General features: G+C 43.2%; 1 protein-coding gene across 1 annotated transcript in view; it reads left to right on the forward strand.

Annotated features, from left to right (window-relative positions):
* LOC130123681 (trimethylguanosine synthase-like) overlaps nt 1–19099 on the forward strand; it is a 66638-nt gene that overhangs the window by 4373 nt on the left and 43166 nt on the right. Inside the window, exon 2 of the mRNA XM_056292928.1 lies at nt 14977–15100. Within this exon, the coding sequence (XP_056148903.1) occupies nt 14977–15100 (124 nt within the window). The remainder of the gene's footprint in view (nt 1–14976; nt 15101–19099) is intronic.

The raw sequence follows: 19099 nt of genomic DNA on the forward strand, positions 1-19099 counted from the left end.
AACTTTATTGTTTTTTTGGTTTTTTTTTTGCAAATATTCACTCATTTTGAATTTGATACCTGCAACATGTTCGAAAAAAGCTGGGACAGGGGCATGTTCACCACTGTGTTACATCACATTTCCTTTTAACAACACTCAACATGCAGAGATTTCTCTGGATTCTCTGAATCTTTTGATGATATTATGGACTGTAGATGAGGAAATCCCTAAATTCCTTGCAATTGTACATTGAGAAACGTTGTTCTTAGACTGTTAGACTATTTGCTCACGCGGTTGTTCACAAAGTGGTGAACCTTGCCCCATCCTTGCTTGTGAACGATTGAGCCTTTCGGGGATGCTCCTTTTAAACCCAGTCATGACACTTACCTGTTTCCAATTAACCTGTTCACCTGTGGAATCTTCCAAACAGGTGTTTTTTTAGCATTCCTCAACTTTCCCAGTCTTTTGTTGCCCCTGTCCCAGCTTCTTTGGAACGTGTTGCAGGCATCAAATTCAAAATGAGTGAATATTTGCAAAAAACAATGAAGTTTATCAGTTTGACCATTAAATATCTTGTCTTTGTAATGTATTCAATTGAATATACTAGGTTGCAAAGGATTTGCAAATCATTGTATTCTGTTTTTATTCACGTTTTACACAACGTCCCAACTTTATTGGAATTGGGGTTTGTATTTGTAAATCCAAATCATCTACCTGTCAGTTAGACCCCCTTCCTACTCATTTAGTAAAAGCTTGTCTACCTTCTCCATCCTCTTTAATAACTGATGTCATACATTCTTCCCTTACCTTTGGTCTTGTTCACTCATCTCTCAAAACAGCTGCAATAACTCCAGTACTCAGGAAACCTGGTGCAGACCCCAACAATTTGAATAATTTTCACCCAATCTCAAATTTACAATTTCTTTCTAAACATGAAAGAACAGTCACATCTCAGGTACACGCTCACTTGACTAAGAACAATCTGTTTGAACAATTCCATCTCACATAACATCTTCCTAGAAAGATTAGCTTCCATTGGAATAACTAGCACCCCCCTTGACTGGTTTAGATCCTATCTCTCTGGCCGCACTCAGTTTGTCCAACTTAAAAATTTGAGATCACAGTCCTTTCCTGTTACTGCCAGAGTTTCCCAAGGCTCTGTATTGGGACCTCTCCTATTTATCATTTACCTACTACCTCTTGGCCACTTTTGCAGGAAATTTGGCATTTAATTTCACTGCTACGTGGATGACACCCAGCTTTATCTATCCACCAAGCCAACCTCCACTCTTCCGCCCACTTCCCTTTCTGACTGCTTACTGGAAATTAAATCCTGGTTTTCATACCACTTCCTCAAACTTAATAGTAATAAAACTGAGGTCCTTATACATACATACATACACTCACTGGCCACTTTATTAGGTACACCTTGCTAGTACCGGGTTGGACCCCCTTTTGCCTTCAGAACTGCCTTAATCCTTCATGGCATAGATTCAACAAGGTACTGGAAACATTCCTCAGAGAGTTTGGTCCATACGGACATGATAGCATCACGCAGTTGCTGCAGATTTGTCGGCTGCACATCCATGATGCGAATCTCCCGGTCCACCACATCCCAAAGGTGCTCTATTGGATTGAGATCTGGTGACTGTGGAGGCCATTTGAGTACAGTGAACTCATTGTCATGTTCAAGAAACCAGTCTGAGATGATTCGAGCTTTATGACATGGCGCGTTATCCTGCTTGGAAGTAGCCATCAGAAGATGGGAACACTGTGGTCATAAAGGGATCGACATGGTCAGCAACAATACTCAGGTAGGCTGTGGCATTGACACGATGCTCAATTGGTACTAAGGGGCCCAAAGTGTGCCAAGAAAATATCCCCCACACTATTACACCACCACCACCAGCCTGAACCGTTGATACAAGGCAGGATGGATCCATGCTTTCATGTTGTTGATGCCAAATTCTGACCCTACGGTCCGAATGTCGCAGCAGAACTCGAGACTCATCAGACCAGGCAACGTTTTTCCAATCTTCTATTGTCCAATTTTGGTGAGCCTGTGTGAATTGTAGCCTCAGTTTCCTGTTCTTAGCTGACAGGAGTGGCACCCGGTGTGGTCTTCTGCTGCTGTAGCCCATCTGCCTCAAGGTTCGACGTGTTATGCGTTCAAAGATGCTCTTCTGCATACCTCGGTTGTAATGAGTGGTTATTTGAGTTACTGTTGCCTTTCTATCAGCTCGAACAAGTCTGGCCATTCTCCTCTGACCTCTGGCATCAACAAGGCATTTTCGCCCACAGAACTGCCGCCTACTGGATATTTTCTCTTTTTCGGACCATTCTCTGTAAACCCTAGAGATGGTTGTGCGTGAAAATGCCAGTAGATCAGCAGTTTCTGAAATACTCAGACCAGCCCGTCTGGCACCAACAACCATGCCACATTCAAAGTCACTTAAATCACCTTTCTTCCCCATTCTGATGCTCGGTTTGAACTGCAGCAGATCGTCTTGACCATGTCTACATGCCTAAATGCATTGAGTTGCTGCCATGTGATTGGCTGATTAGAAATTTGCGTTAACGAGCAGTTGGACAGGTGTGCCTAATAAAGTGGCCGGTGAGTGTACATATATATATATATATATATATATATATATATATATATATATATATACACTACCGTTCAAAAGTTTGGGATCACCCAAACAATTTTGTGTTTTCCATGAAAAGTCACACTTATTCACCACCATATGTTGTGAAATGAATAGAAAATAGAGTCAAGACATTGACAAGGTTAGAAATAATGATTTGTATTTGAAATAAGATTTTTTTTACATCAAACTTTGCTTTCGTCAAAGAATCCTCCATTTGCAGCAATTACAGCATTGCAGACCTTTGGCATTCTAGCTGTTAATTTGTTGAGGTAATCTGGAGAAATTGCACCCCACGCTTCCAGAAGCAGCTCCCACAATTTGGATTGGTTGGATGGGCACTTCTTTGAGCAGATTGAGTTTCTGGAGCATCACATTTGTGGGGTCAATTAAACGCTCAAAATGGCCAGAAAAAGAGAACTTTCATCTGAAACTCGACAGTCTATTCTTGTTCTTAGAAATGAAGGCTATTCCATGCGAGAAATTGCTAAGAAATTGAAGATTTCCTACACCGGTGTGTACTACTCCCTTCAGAGGACAGCACAAACAGGCTCTAACCAGAGTAGAAAAAGAAGTGGGAGGCCGCGTTGCATAACTGAGCAAGAAGATAAGTACATTAGAGTCTCTAGTTTGAGAAACAGACGCCTCACAGGTCCCCAACTGGCATCTTCATTAAATAGTACCTGTTAGAGCCTGTTTGTGCTGTCCTCTGAAGGGAGTAGTACACACCGGTGTAGGAAATCTTCAATTTCTTAGCAATTTCTCGCATGGAATAGCCTTCATTTCTAAGAACAAGAATAGACTGTCGAGTTTCAGATGAAAGTTCTCTTTTTCTGGCCATTTTGAGCGTTTAATTGACCCCACAAATGTGATGCTCCAGAAACTCAATCTGCTCAAAGAAGTGCCCATCCAACCAATCCAACTTGTGGGAGCTGCTTCTGGAAGCGTGGGGTGCAATTTCTCCAGATTACCTCAACAAATTAACAGCTAGAATGCCAAAGGTCTGCAATGCTGTAATTGCTGCAAATGGAGGATTCTTTGACGAAAGCAAAGTTTGATGTAAAAAAAAATCTTATTTCAAATACAAATCATTATTTCTAACCTTGTCAACGTCTTGACTCTATTTTCTATTCATTTCACAACATATGGTGGTGAATAAGTGTGACTTTTCATGGAAAACACAAAATTGTTTGGGTGATCCCAAACTTTTGAACGGTAGTGTGTATATATATATATATATATATATATATATATATATATATATATATATATATATATATATATATATATATATATATATATACTAGAAGAACCCAGCTACAATGTAGTGGTTTGGTTATCCACCCGTCTAAATCTCCCTCCTCTTCATCCTGCCAGCTAACCGCCTTCCCCCTGCCCCTAACCCCCCCCACTCCAACTCCCTCCCCCCAAATGCTCAGAATCATCTGAAATGCCGAGAAAGGTGGTTTACCCCCCCCCCCACTCCAACTCCCTACCCCCAAATGCTCAGAATCATCTGAAATGCCGGGAAAAGTGGTTTTTAGCCATTTTTAGAAAATGAATATTTTGCATAGTTATTTTAATTTTCTGCTATTTTTCCTTGTCCAGTCTGGAACAATACCTACCACCTCCAAGAAAAAATTAGGATCATAAGTGCATTTTTGCAAAAATGCATTTATTTTGCATAATGCCAAAACATTTCTGAGTCCCAGAAAAAAAAATTTATATGTGAAAAAATCAAAGATGCTCAGAATCATCTGAAATGCCGAGAAAAGTGTTTTTTAGCCATTTTTAGTAAAATGCATATTTTGCATATTTATGCCTAATTATGCATAATTTTAATTTTCTGGGATTTTCCCCTTACTCTCTGAGACAATACCTACCACCTCCAAAAAGAATTAGGATCATAAATGCTTTGGTTTTCGGTCCCGCTATCTACACTAACTAACACACACACACACACTAACACCACACACACACACATTACGAAAATATATGAGTAGATATATATATATATATATATATATGCTTTGTTCTTTGAGAGGATTTTCCAGGTGGTTGAATAATTACTGTTTATGTCTGCCAATGACCAAATATAAGGGCTTAAAGATGTTAAAATTTTTAAATGGTTGTTTCTAAAGCTACACGTGTGCATTAAACCTCTTTTTGTATCTTCCCTCTGTTAAACCGACATATGTCTCTATTTTGCCGTTGTAATTTCTCGTCACTGTAGCTTGGTAGATAACTCCTTTCATCTGGCATTTTCTTTTGAGGGGGCATGAGTCATTCACACGGCAGTTGCAGTTGGGGGAGTCCGATTGTGATGAAGGTGTCAAATCAAATCAAATCAAATCAATTTTATTTGTATAGCCCAATATCACAAATTACAAATTTGCCTTAGTGGACTTACCACAACACAACATCCTGTCTTTAGACCCTCTCATTGGATAAGAAACAACTCTCTAAAATAAAATCCCCTTTAACAGGGAGAAAAAATAGGACGAAACCTCAGGGAGAGCAACAGAGGAGGGATCTCTCTCCCAAGATGGACAGCATGCAATGGATGTTGTGTTCACTTAATTTACATAAAGCAACATTGAAAGAGGATAACAGAATTATAATGGACATAAAATGTATGAAGAATATGATGCACAGGATGCCAAGCAGTGTCCAGATGCCATTGGAACAGTCCAGGACCCAAGCCACGTGACCAGCATCATCATGTAAAAAAAAAAACTTATGTGAGGAGTGGAAGGGCAGGCAGCATCCAAATGGCGGCATCCATGGTGTCATTGATTTGTTCATGATTCTTGTGATGTGGGACGATATTATTTGTTGAACGTTAGGTATGCAGCTGTAACTAATTTTGATCATGTTTCTGTTGAATATCTTCCTCAGTTAATGGTCCGGGGTAAAGCACTTATCCAAAAGTTAAATTGTGGTTTGCGACGATTTATGGCTGATGACGATTTTTTGGATAATCAAAAGAATTGGTTTGATCCTTAAAATAAATCAATAAATGATTTCTTCCGGAAATGCGAGGAATGAATGAAAGAGGTCATGAAATGCTCTGAGCAGGCTGAGAATGATAGACGAGTAACACTTGTATGGTCACATCATCAAAATCAAACCCTAAACGCCCAGTTAGACCTGGATCACAATGTGGAAGCGCGTTGTCGTTATCTTCCTCAGTCAGATTAAAGGCAGAGATGGAACACGCATCATTAAAGGCAAAGGCTGCAGCTTTAAGGGGGAAGGTAGCCATAGAAGAGGAAGAAGCAGATTGGCATGCACAAAAAAGATGCAGGGAGGCTCGAGAAAATTTGGCAAGAGGCAGAGTTTGAGGCTGAGCAAAAAAGAATAGACGCAACAATCAAGGCTAGGAAGGAGATGCATGCAATACAGACTGCTCAGCAAGAGCAGTCTGTATTGCATGAGTACTGAGTCGGATGCAAAAATGGAAATTTTGCAAAAATATAAATACACACAAGCGGACATGAGCATCGTTCAAGTTGATGAACAGGTTGACGAAACAAAGGTGAATGCTACCTTTCAACCACCACCACAGCATGCCTCACCTACACCTAATGTTAAGCACAACTTGATAGTCTTGATAATCTACTTGATAGTCTACTTGATAGTCTATGCAAGGCCATCGCTCAGCAAGCCAACATCACCGAGTACCTTGTGAAGAATCACAAAGCATCATTACTTCCTTATCTCACAAGTCCATCATTCGAGGGTGATCCGCTTGAGTGTAAATCCTTTATCAGATCTACTGAACATGGAGTTGAAGGCCGTACTAGTGACAATCATGATCGCCTACAATTTTTGCTGCAATACACAAGTGGACAACCGCATGAATTGGTTAAGAGCTGCATCCACATGGAACCTTCAGTAGGTTGTGTTAAAGCAAAACAAATGCTAAGAGAGTTGGCGATGACTACAAAATAGCAGAAGCCTACATAAAGAAGGCTTAGGATTGGCAGACAGTCAAGCCAGAAGATGACACTGCATTACAGTCCTTCGCATTATTCCTCACATGCTGCTCCAACACAATGACAGATATTAGCTACATGGAAGACTTGGACAACACAGCTAACATAAAGTCACTGGCTAACATGCTGCCATACAAACTCAAAGAAACTTGGAGAAAGCCTGCCTGTGACTTACAAGAAAAAAATACAAAGAAAAGAGTGAAGTTCAAGGGCTTTGTCGACTTTGTCAACAAGTAAGTTAGGTATATATTACACCCACTCTATGGAAACATAAAAGAAACCACCACAAGCATGAAAGACCCAGTCCGACAGAACCCAAAACCACAATGCAGAGATACTCAAACCAAAGAATGTAGTCACAACAGCTGTTGCCCCCCCCCCCAGTACCAAAAACAAAGTCAAAACAGAAAATGACAAAACAAGCAACACCAAAAACACAAACTGTGTCAGTGGACGCAAACAGCAAGTCTTGTGTTTATTGCAAAGGAGAGCAACACAGCCTCACAGTCTGCAGAAAACTCAAGAGCAAGCCACACAAAGAAAATATTTACTTCTTGAGAAGCAAAGTTCTGTGTTTTGCATGTTTGAAACACGATCACGTAATAAGCAGCTGCAAAGAGAAAGTTCAATGTCAAGAATGTTCTCGACTGTATCCCACACTGCCGCATATGAACGCTAAAGACTCGAGAGAAGAAACAGCAAAAGAAATGTGTGAACAACAATCCATATCAAGTGCTCTTATACAAATGACAGAAACCTTTAGCGTTACTGGGAAGATTGTGCTCTTTCAATCATTCCAGTGCATGTCAAGGGCCAAAAGGGAACTAAAGTAGTGACAACATATGCATTTTTGGACCCAGGTAGCTCAGCTACTTTAGCTACAGAGTCACTGATAAACCAACTTAGTGTGAATGGACGCAATACAGACATTGTGTTGCGAAGAATGGGAAATGAATCAGTCGTGAACACTTGCATTGGATGATAAATGGACCACTCAGAGGTGGAAGCGATATAATGGAGACAAACAAATTGGCATAAGTCACTGCAAATCGAATCTTAGTAGCAAAGCTAGAAGAACTCTGACAACTGCAGCTCAAGCAGGACTTTCCAGTTGCTGGACAAAACGAGGACATCGAAATGTCCAAGTATGATCACCAGTCCATCCTCAAAACTTGCGGATGGTCATTACAGTGTTTGCCTTCCGGTGAGGAACAAGTTATTGTGTATGCCAAATAACAGATCAGTCGCTGAGCAACGTGCCCTGAACCTACGGAAAGGATTCTTTAGAGATGTCAAGTTTTATACTGAATATGTTGCTTTAATGGACGACATCCTCAAGAAAGGCTACACAGTGAAGCTCGACAGTACTGAACGTGAGCCAACAGGGGCGAACAGGGTATCTGTCTCACCATGGAGTCAGACATCCAGTCAAGCAAAAACTGCGTGTTGTGTTTGACTGTGGAGCAAGCTTTCGAGGAACATTGCTGAACCAACAGCTCCTGCAAGGACCAGACCTAACAAGCTCACTAGTGGGGGTCCTCATGAGGTTCCGACAAGAGATCGTGGCGGTTATGGCCAACGTGGAGGCCATGATCCACCAGGTTAGAGTCTGCAATGAAGACACAGATCTCTTCAGGTTTCTCTGGTGGCCTGATGGGAACTACAAGCAGGAGCTTGTTGAACATAAGATGTTGGTCCACATCTTCGGGGAAACACCATCGCCAAGCGTTTCAACCTTTGCACTTCAGAAATGTGCAACAGATTTTGAGGATGAATTTGGTCAAGAAGCTGCCAAAACAGTCGGTGGGAATTTTTATGTAGATGGCTGTCTTAAGTCAACTACTGATGAAGACACAGCAATTGCCCTTTGCACTGACTTGAGGAACATGTCGGCGAAAGATGGATTTCGACTAGCAAAATGGTTGAGGAACAGCTGGTAGTTGCTCAACTCAATTCCCAAAGAGGAAAGAGCGCAAGGGTTTCAAGATCTGGACTCGGATGAAGACAACTTGCCGATGGAGAGAGCATTGGGAATCCAGTGGTGTGCTGAATCAGATCATTTCAAGTTCAAGATCAACCTCAAAGATAGACCACACACCAAGAAAGGCATGCTTTCCCTCGTAAGTTCCATCTATGATCTGTTGGGCTTTCTTGCTCCAGTAGTACTGCCCATGAAAAGAATCCTGCAAGATTTATGCTGGCAGAAATATAGTTGGGATGAAGACCTGCCAGACAAAGTCATTAACAGCTGGAAAAGGTGGATCTCATGTCTGCAACAGCTTGAGAATTTTGGAGTTGACAGATGTGTCAACACAAATCGGTTTGGTGCACCAGTCTTTGCAAAGGTACATCACTTCACTGACACGAGCGAAGGCGTTTATGGAACAACAAGCTGCCTATTGCTGTGCAATGCAATGGGTGAAGCTCAATCCACCCTGACAATGACAAAGGCAAGGATTGCGCCCTTGAAGTCTCCAACTATACCAAGAATAGAACTGACCGCAGCCACAGTTGCAATCAAGATGGACAAGCTTCCAAAGAAAGAGCTTGAACTGGAACTTCACGACACAATCTTTTGGATGGATAGCATGGCTATGCTAAAGTAATTGAACAGTGAAAGCACACGATTCAAGACTTTTGTTGCTAATATAATCTCAACAATCCTGGAGCGCCCTCAGACTTCACAGTGGAGCTATGGCAATACCACTCTGAATCCTGCTGATCATGTCTCAAGAGGACATACTGTCATAGCATTTTTGAAATATGAAAGCTGGCTTTCAGGACCAGGTTCCTTGCTCTGCGCACAAGACCAGTGGCTCGGGAATCCAGATCCTGGGATGCTGGACATCGATGACCTGGAGGTCAAAGGAGTAGCTCAAGCGCATGTCATTCAGGTGCACGAGCCTAAAGATGCAACGGACCAGTTGATGATCCACTACTCATCTTGAACAAAGCTAAAACGTGCTGTTGCTTGGTATCTGAAATTTAAAGATTTGCTTATGGAACTGAAAGCAAAGAGAAAGGAACCAAACACATTAAACTGTGAAAGCAGAATGAATCCGTTCAATAAAGTTTTCAAAGGAGCACACCTAACCTGTGAAGGTTTGACCAAATCAGAAACAGAAATTGTGAAGTACTATCAAAAATAAAGATTCAAAGAAGACTTAGCGATGCTAAAGGAACATCAAAGCGTGAAGAAAAGTAGCTTACTCTATAAGTTGAATCCAGTACTTCAAGATGGAGTCATAGAGTTCGAGGAAGGTTGAGCCGAGTGGCTATGCCAGATGATTCCAAGCAGCACGCCATCTTGCCAAAAGATTTGCACATCACAAAGCTTGTTCTGAGACACATTCATGACATTATAGCTCATGCTGGAAGGAATCACATGTGGGCTCAACTGCATCAAAGATTCTGGATCCCAGGAGTGAGCAAAGCCATCAGAAAGTTCTTGTCAAAGTGCATCACCGGTAGAAAACTACACGGAACTGCTGGCAAGCAACTCATAGTGGATCTACCAAAATGCAGGGTCCTGCCTGATGAGCCTCCATTCACAAGAGTTGGCGTCGACTACTTCGGCCCATTCTCGGTGAAAAGAAGGAGAGGGCAAGTAAAGAGATACTGTATCATCTTTACGTGTCTCGCTATACAAGCCGTACATCTAGAAGTCACATCTTCACTTGACACTGATGCATGCCTCAACGCAATTAGAAGATTCATTGCCAGAAGAGGACAAGTCAAAGAGATGTACTCAGATAATGGAACCAGCGTCTGGTCGGCTGACAGTGAGTTAAAGAAATCGATCAAAGAATGGAACACCAGCAAAATCGTAAAAACTTTCAACAGAAGGGTGTCCAGTGGCACTTCAATCCTCCAGCAGGTTCTCACCACAGCGGAAGCTTGGAGCAGCTGATTCGCTCAGTGAGAAAAATTCTGAACATCACAGTGAAGGAACGACTTTTGGATGAAGAAGGTCTCCATACCTGCTGTGTGAAGCTGAGGCTGTTATAAACAGCAGGCCCATTACAAAGGCATCTTCAGACCTCAGTGATTTAGAGGCCTTAATGCCCAACCACTTGGTGTTACTCAAGGTCAAGCCCAAACACCAAGAGTATTCAACAAGGATGTCCAGTATGATAATCGCAGATGGAGGCAAGTCCAGTACCTCGCGGACGTCTTCTTGAAACGCTGGTGCAAAGAATACCTCCCACAGCTCCAAGATCATCAACTGTGGTCCATGCCTGGAAGAACTTCCATGTCGGTGATGTAGTGCTGATTGTGGATGACACGAGAATGAGACTTTTCCTGACAAGGCCTTGTTCGTCAAGTGAAAGTTCAGACCAAGACCAATGAACTTTGTCACCCAGTAACGAAGCTTTGTCTTCTTCAAGAATCTGAGGATAATTGATGCGCGGTTCTGAAGCCAAGTCCTCATTTGGGACGTGGTGAAGAAAGAGAAGGAGATTTCTTAAGATAGTTGAACTATAACTAAGTAACTTAGCATGTACTCCTTTAATTTAAGTAAAACATTTTTTGAACAATTGTTTCAAGGACATTGATAACAATTAGGGGCTGGTAATGTAGGAACCTAAATGCAGTTTATTGATAAAATATAAAATGTAAATATTTGACTTATTAGCATGCAATGATTTACAGTTCATATTTACAGTAATGCAATAAGTTAATTGTTTTATTCCTTGCACTTAAAAGGTGTGTGAGTAATTGTTGCTTCTTAGTAACTGCATGCACCTTTAATTGTCTTTTGATACTCTTATGAGGAGAGTTGGAGAAGAATTGGGGGTGGAGTCAGGCAAGGAGAGCGTGGAGCCACACAGTTTTTTGACCTCTCAGGCTCCTCTTCTTATTAACTTTTTTTTTTTTTTTGCTAATCGGCAACCGTTCTGTACCAAATATATCTTGTGTCAAAGTAAACTATTAAACTTTACAGAGTGGTCCTGTGGATACTTTTTTTGTATTTTTGTTTCTGATTTGGATACAGACAAGGGGAGTCGCTAGAGCGTCAGGCTAAGGCTTCATTCTTGGAAAACCTACTGCACCGTTGCCTCACAGCATGAAGGTCTCTGGTTCGAACCCCAGGACGTCCCAGGTCCTTTCTGTGTGGAATGTGCATTTTCTCTGCTTGTCTGCGAGGGTTTCCTCCGGGTGCTCTGGCTTCCTCCCACCATCAAAAAGACATGCATGTCAGGGTTTGTACTTTTGCCTGTTCCCATGACAAAGCCAATAGGAAAAAGAACTGGAGTTGGTCCCAGGTGCTGCAGCTGCCCACTGCTCCTATACAATAGGATGGGCTAAATGCAGAAGACAGATTTCATTGTAACCTGACCAATGACAAAATAAAGTGGCTTTCTTTCATGGAGAGAAGCAGTGAGGGTACTAGAGGAGAGAGTGGAAGTGGGCTTAGTGGACACATAAAGCTGTGTGTCATCAACATAGCAGTGGTAATGGATACCATAGTTCTGGAAGATAATGCCAAGAGGGAAGGAGGTTAATAATAAACAGGAGTGGCCCTAAAACTCAACCCTATGGGAACTCCATGAGGAACTATCAAACCCCCCCCTTTTTCTCCCCAGTTGTACTTGGCCAATTACCCCACACTTCAGAGCCGTCCCGGTCGCTACTCCACCCCCTCTGGCAATCTTGGGAGGGCTGCTGACTAACACATGCCTCCTCCAATACATGTGGATTCGCCAGCCGCTTTTCACCTGACAGTGAGGAGTTTCACCAGGGGGACATAGCAATGGGAGGATCACGCTGTTACCCCCAGTTCCCCCTCCCCCCTGAACAGTTTCCCCGACAGACCAGAGGAGGCGCTAGTGCAGCGACCAGGACACATACCCACTTGCGGCTTCCCACCCACAGACACAGCCAGTTGTGTTTGTAGGGACGCCCGACCAAGCCAGAGGTAACACTGGGATTCAAACCGGCCTTCCCCTTGTTGCTAGACAACGGAATAGACTGTCACACCACCCCCGACGCCCATTGGTAGACAACGGAATACACTGCCGCGCCACCCCCAACACCCACTATCAACTTTTCTGTCTGGTAATTCTGAATTTGTGCACAGTGCTTCCTGTCTGTAAGGTGGGAAGCAAACCACTGATGTGCAGTGCCCCCACCTCCAATGCTAGCCAGATAATCCATGCGGAGCTGATGGGATATAGTATCAAAGAATGTGGTGAGGTCAATGAGGATGAGGATAGAGAGTAGACCGAAGTCAGCTGCATGAATCAGGTCATTAGTGATCTTAACTAGGGCTGTTACTGTGCTATGTTTGGGGCAAAAGGCGGATTGGAATTGTTATTGTTATCAAGGTAGATCTGGAGTTGAGATGCAACGACCCTTTCACGGATTTTGGAGATGAATGGTAAATTGGAAATAGACCAGTAGTTGTTTTTGGTCAGTAGAATCTAAATTAATGTTTTTTCAGAAGTGGTCTGATTGTGGCAACTTTAAGTGAAAGAGGAACTGTGCCAGTGGACAGAGAGGAGTTGATGATGGAGGTTATCAGGGAGATGATAGTGGGCAGGTATATTTTAACTAAGGCTGTGGGGATTGGATCCAGGTGACATGGAGGTGCTAGACTTACTAATAATTTCAGAAATTGGATTTTCAGTTGGAAGACTGGAGTCACATAGGACAATGGATGGAGACAGTTTCATGGTGCTTGCTGATGGTAAGTCAGTCTGCATGATGTTAATAGAGGCTAGGTGCTCATGAATGGTAGGCTAGGTGCTCATGAATGATACTAATTTTTGAGTGGAAAAACTTTTTTAAAAAAACACAAGAGCATTGTTCATTAGAAAGGTTACTGTTAATATTGGTTTCAGGTGAATTTAGTAACATTTTAATGATGGAGAAGAGAATTCCAGTATTCCCTTCAACTGTATTGATGATATTTGTATAATAGGATGTTTTAGCTGTTGAAAGAGCATTTTTGTAATGGAGTATATGATCTGAATACATTTGTTTGTTAACAGCAAGTCCAGTCTTGATGCAAAGCCCCTCAAGCCACCGACTTATAGCCTTGAACTGACATAATTCAGGTGTGTACCAGGGAGCAGTATGGGCAAATGAAACAACCCATATTTTCAGGGGGGCTAAAGTATCAAGTGCAGAAGATAAAATGTTATTGTAGTAGTCCATAACATCAGGGAGTGAGAAAGTGGGAGCAGGAATAGGGTTTGAGGTAATTAAACTGCTGAGCTCATCTGGATGAACATATCTAATGTCGCGGTATGCAATGGTACAACGCCTCCTTGATTTACTGAGCAGTAGGTTGGTCTTGAATAACACAGCGTTATGAGTAGTTAAGCAGAGGTGACGTTATATGGTGGGATGCCGGAACTGAACCAAGTCAAGGATATGACCCTTGGTACCCTTGGTATGGGTTGTAAAGTTGACGTGTTAGATCAAAGCAATCTAATATTGCTTTAAAATGTTTAGTGAACATATTTTCAGTGTTATTTTTCAGTGTTATCAAAATGAACATTTAAATCCCCGATTAGGATTACATTCAGAGACTGCACTAAGGGTGGTTAAAATTGTTGAGAGTTCAGTGATAAAAATATTTGATGCCTTAGGTCGTCTGTACAGAGCAGCCATAATGATGGGTGTAGGTCCATTGAGCTTAACAGCCAGCAGTTCAAAGGAAGATTGATCAGGTAGAGTTGCGTTAGTTTTATACTATCGTGATTTTTAAAAAAAAATTATATAATTTATTAATCTCCATGGGGGACTTATGCTCTGTATTTAACCCATCCTAGCTGTGTACTGTGTAGCTAGGAGCAGTGGGCAGCCGCTGTGCAATGCCTGGGCACCAAATCCAGTTCGTCTTGCCATACCTCAGCCAGGGGCACAGACAGGACATGTCTTTTTGATGGTGGGGGAAACCGGAGTACCTGGAGAAAACTATATTGTGAGCTCTACAGGCGGAGCTGAGCCAGGGATGCAGACTGAGGATTCTGCTAAAATGCCTCGCTCCACGGGCAAGTGTCGGAATAAGACCTGAAATAAAAACAGACGTTCCAAAAGTATTTTAAAAGCTTAAAAGGTCATTAAAATCCTTTTTGGTTAACTCAGATTGCTGACGAGCTGTATCGTTTGTCACCACATGAACGATCACTCAATTGGTGGAGGACGGGAGCGAACACCGCAGCCCTGGGAGCTTATCCATGATATCAGAGACTGTGGCTCCAGGAAAGATACTCATCTGTTGTAACATTATTCAAACTGCTAGTTGATTACTGTAAAAGGATCTGATTTCTGTATTTTATGAGTATGTGAATCAAGTTGTAATTTTCAATGTGCTGCTTGAAATCTCTCTCATGATGTAGATTCTCAGCAGACCAGTGGTTGCCCTTGCAGTGAGGATGGTTCTGTTGTTAAAAGAATTTCTAGTCATGAAGACGATGATGAAGGGGAAACCCCAGGAGAAAGACAAGCTAAAGTGAAAAGAAGGTGAGTGTTTAGTGTTAACTCATAATTAGAGAATCATAAAATAACCAAAACTAAAATAAAGCCCCTTTTTCTGATAATGTTGAAGTAGTTGATAGCTTTGATTCACACATTACCTCAAGAACATAAATAAAGCCGTTTTAAGAAGCTTTTTAAGGGTATTTGCCCTGTGTTAAGATGGGGGACACGCCCATGCAGGACAACTTGTAATTAAAGCTTTATAAAATCGTAACGGTTTGACCTAAGGAGACCATTTTGGGGGGGGGGGGACTTAAAGCTGACTCACACGAGGAGCACTTGCAGCATTTGCATTTACTTGCATCCTAAGCACTAACACGAACAGTGCAAAATTTTAGAGGAAATCTTTACCATATATTTTAAAAAGAAGTGAACGGTCAATATAAAAGCATGTCTTTATGCAAGCTCAATAATCCAGGTAAGGAAATCACAGACGGTTGAATCAGCTCATCTGAACACCACGTTTATTGAGAGAAATGTTTCATCACTAGTCCAAGTGACCTCTTCACTCTCGAGTGACTGGGCCCTGTGCAAAGACAGTCTCTGTGGCCCCTCCTTCCCATCTCTCAAAAGTCTTTTGAAAATCACGAGGTTAATTGTACATGAGAAAGAATGTAGGCTTACTCTACTAGTAAAACCCAGCTAAACAAGACTTTTTTAAACATTCAAATGTTTTAATTGCAGGAACAATATTGTAGCGACTGGGGTAGGCAGTCACTCTGACTGTTAGCCGTTCTGCGCTAGGGGAGCGCAAGGGCTCATGATTCTTTAATGTGCAAGTTAGGATTGTTGTTGCTGTTGTTGCTCGCTGGCTGCAGCTAGTTGCTGTGTTGCTGTCTCTTGCTGCAGCTAGTCGCTGTGTTACTGTCGCTGGCCGCAGCTAGTCACTGTGTCGCTGTCACTTGCTGCAGGTAGCTTGTGGGCATTGCTAATGTAACTGAGGGTTTGTAGATGTCGCCTATACGGTATGAAACTATAAAATAACAAATATGGAGGCTCCACTTTCACACGAGGACCACTTTATTTTGATTCTTCCCCAACCGTCCACGCCACAGCAACAACACTGCGTACAGCACTTCCGCTCTCTCTTCAGCCTTCAAAATAAGAGCTCAAGGCATATACTGTGGCGACAGCTTATAACAGGAACTTAAAATCACTAACAGGCAAGTCCAGAAAAATAGGTTACATACCTCCCCTCCTACAAAAAGAAACATCCTTGTTTCAAAACAGTAACACTATAAGTGCAAAAACACAGGCTTGTCCAAAACATTATCAACCTGTCCTCCTAAATATACATATATATAGCAGAAAACACACCCTGACACCAAAAAAAGTGCATATCAATCTGTGAACCCCAGAAGTAACTCAACACCATAAACAAAATCTTAACAATAACATTATGCATGTTATTCCTCACCCCACTGCACAGTCTCAATAAAGTATGCCACACTATTCCCCATGTACACCAGAAAATTCTGATACACCATAGCATCCAGACATACTATATACATATGAAAAAAAATGCACCATCACAGTAAAAAACATGTCAAATGACCTCGACAAACATTCCACAGAAATTCCAACAGTCATATTTACTTGTCTGCGCTGGGGTTTTTTTTTTTTTTTTTCAAACAGCTAACCAAACGTGACAAAGTCCTTGAAACGAACTGGTTTTCTCACAGTCCTCCCAGAACGAGAAACAGTCTGTAGTGGCTCATCGGTGCCTGTAATCTGGACAGTCCCTGTGTCACCAGAGACCAGCGGCTCCTCATCGGTGCACGATGCTTAGGCACCGGGGCCTTGCGGGTTTGACATGGGATGCACTGCTCACACCACCGTTGAATATCTTTGAACATGAAAGGCCAGTAGCAAGGTTTCCTTGCATGTTCCCACAATCGTTCCGCTGAGAAATGTGCCGATGCAGAGCCCCCATGCAGATGCTGCAGCACATCAGGGATAACCGAGGAGGGCATGACAACCTGACACAGAGCATCTCTGGTGAGGGGAGAGTTCACCGCCCTGCAGAGTAGTCCATTAACAACAGAGAGGCGGGGATATTCAGTCCATAATTTTCTAAGCCACCGGGAGCTACCTCTCATCCGCCCCTTAGGTGGCCGAGAACCACTCCTCTCCATCCAGTCCAATACCTGCCTAATATCTGGGTCAGCCCGTTGTAGCTCCCTCATTTCCGTTCCATCATGTGAAAGTTTATGCATGAAAGACAAATCCTGCATCTCACTGCTCCTCTCCACACGCTGTTCCCCTGCGTTGAAGTCAGAGGTCTGGGGGTTCCCCGTGTCTGTTTGGGTAACACTTGGCCCTTCCTCCGAGCCTATGACATTCACTTGTGCTGGCTGCCGCATGGTGACATTTACCACCCTGGACTTGGGGTCCTGAGGACGCTGTGAGAGTGCATCAGCATTAGTATGCCGTTGCCTGTCCTGTGTTTCCTCATTAGAGGGGCTCCTAGCAGGTCTGGGACCCCGCCAACTTGGGGAGTTGGCTCGGTTGTTGTAGGGGGTCCAGTAGTCCTGTTTCTCCCTGGGGCCTCCTTCTGCTCGCCGCTCGCGCCAGACACAGTCAGGTGAATGCCCTCTCTGTTCACCACATGGGCGAGACTGACAGCCCTGCTCACCACAAGTACACTGACACTGACCTCCACGTACTGGGTGAGGGGCTTTCTTTTCATCTCTCCAGCGGCTGGATCGCAGTCGGTTGTTTTCCTCTGCCATTTGTTTCATTTCCATCCTCATTTCCCTCATATCCGCAGTAAGTCTGTCCATAGCTCTGTACAAACCACCCCCATCAGATATGGAGTGCACCATAGCCGCTGCACTGCTTTCAGTGGGAGGCTGGCGTACGTGAGCGTTGACATAGTCCATCATTAGGGCCTCTCGGGCCATCTCACACCAGTCGGCGATGGTCAGGGCCTCATCCAAATCAGTAGCTCCCTGCTCGTCACATTTAGCTCTCAGCACCGGGTCAAGTCCAGCCAGAAATCTGCGAAATGTCTCCTCTTTCTGAGCTATATCACTATAGCCTGGGAATGCCTCTTGAACTAGCTTGCTTATTTCTGCTGCATAGACTTCCAGACTCTCTCCGGGAGCATGGAGGCGGGCAGAGAGGTTTGCTCTGAAACATTCAAGAAAATGTCTTTGTCCGAAAGCCTCCAGCAATTTCTCCTTTACCTTAGCGCAATCCGCCTGGACGGCAGCTGGCAAGCTATCCCATAGCAGAAAAGCAGCCTTTGTCAGGCACGTTGGTAAAATCCTCACCAGTTCATAGTCCAAGTCATCGCCAGTGCCTCCAACCAGCGCCTTCACCGCCACTTCGTAGTCTGGCCCAGCAGGGGAAACTTTGTTTTTCCTCCCCGGAAAATGGCGGCAGGAGTTCAAAGCTCACGTTGCTGGCGAATGGCTTTTCTCCACGTCGCTCTCTGTAGTTATAGTCCAGCGGATCCTCGTATTGCCACATGTTGCTCCTCAATTATCTCAGAAGACAGCAGCAAGACGAGTGAAGTCTTGGTGCACACACCGCGCCGGGTTTCCGACACGACGAAGCTCCTCCGTTGCTAGCTGAGGCTAACTGAGAAGCTAACTGACTCTCCCAACCTTTCTTTTCGGTCATTTAAACGTCTTGCTTTTGCGGGACGTTGGCACAAGCATCCCACCACTGCCACCAATGTAGCCGAGGGTTTGTAGATGTCGCTTATGCGGTATGAAACTATAAAATAACAAATACGGAGGTTCCAGTTTCACACGAGGACCACTTTATTTTGATTCTTCCCCAAATGTCCACGCCACAGCAACAACACTGCGTACAGCACTTCCGCTCTCTCTTCGGCCTTCAAAACAAGAGCTCAAGGCATCTACTGTGGCGACAGCTTATAACAGGAACTTAAAATCACTAACAGGCAAGTCCAGAAAAATAGGTTACACTAACATAGTTTTGAGGAAGTGGGCTACAAATCTATTGGCAAGAGAT

The sequence above is a fragment of the Lampris incognitus genome, chromosome 14, assembly GCF_029633865.1.
Source record: "Lampris incognitus isolate fLamInc1 chromosome 14, fLamInc1.hap2, whole genome shotgun sequence".
Taxonomy (NCBI): Eukaryota; Metazoa; Chordata; class Actinopteri; order Lampriformes; family Lampridae; genus Lampris; species Lampris incognitus.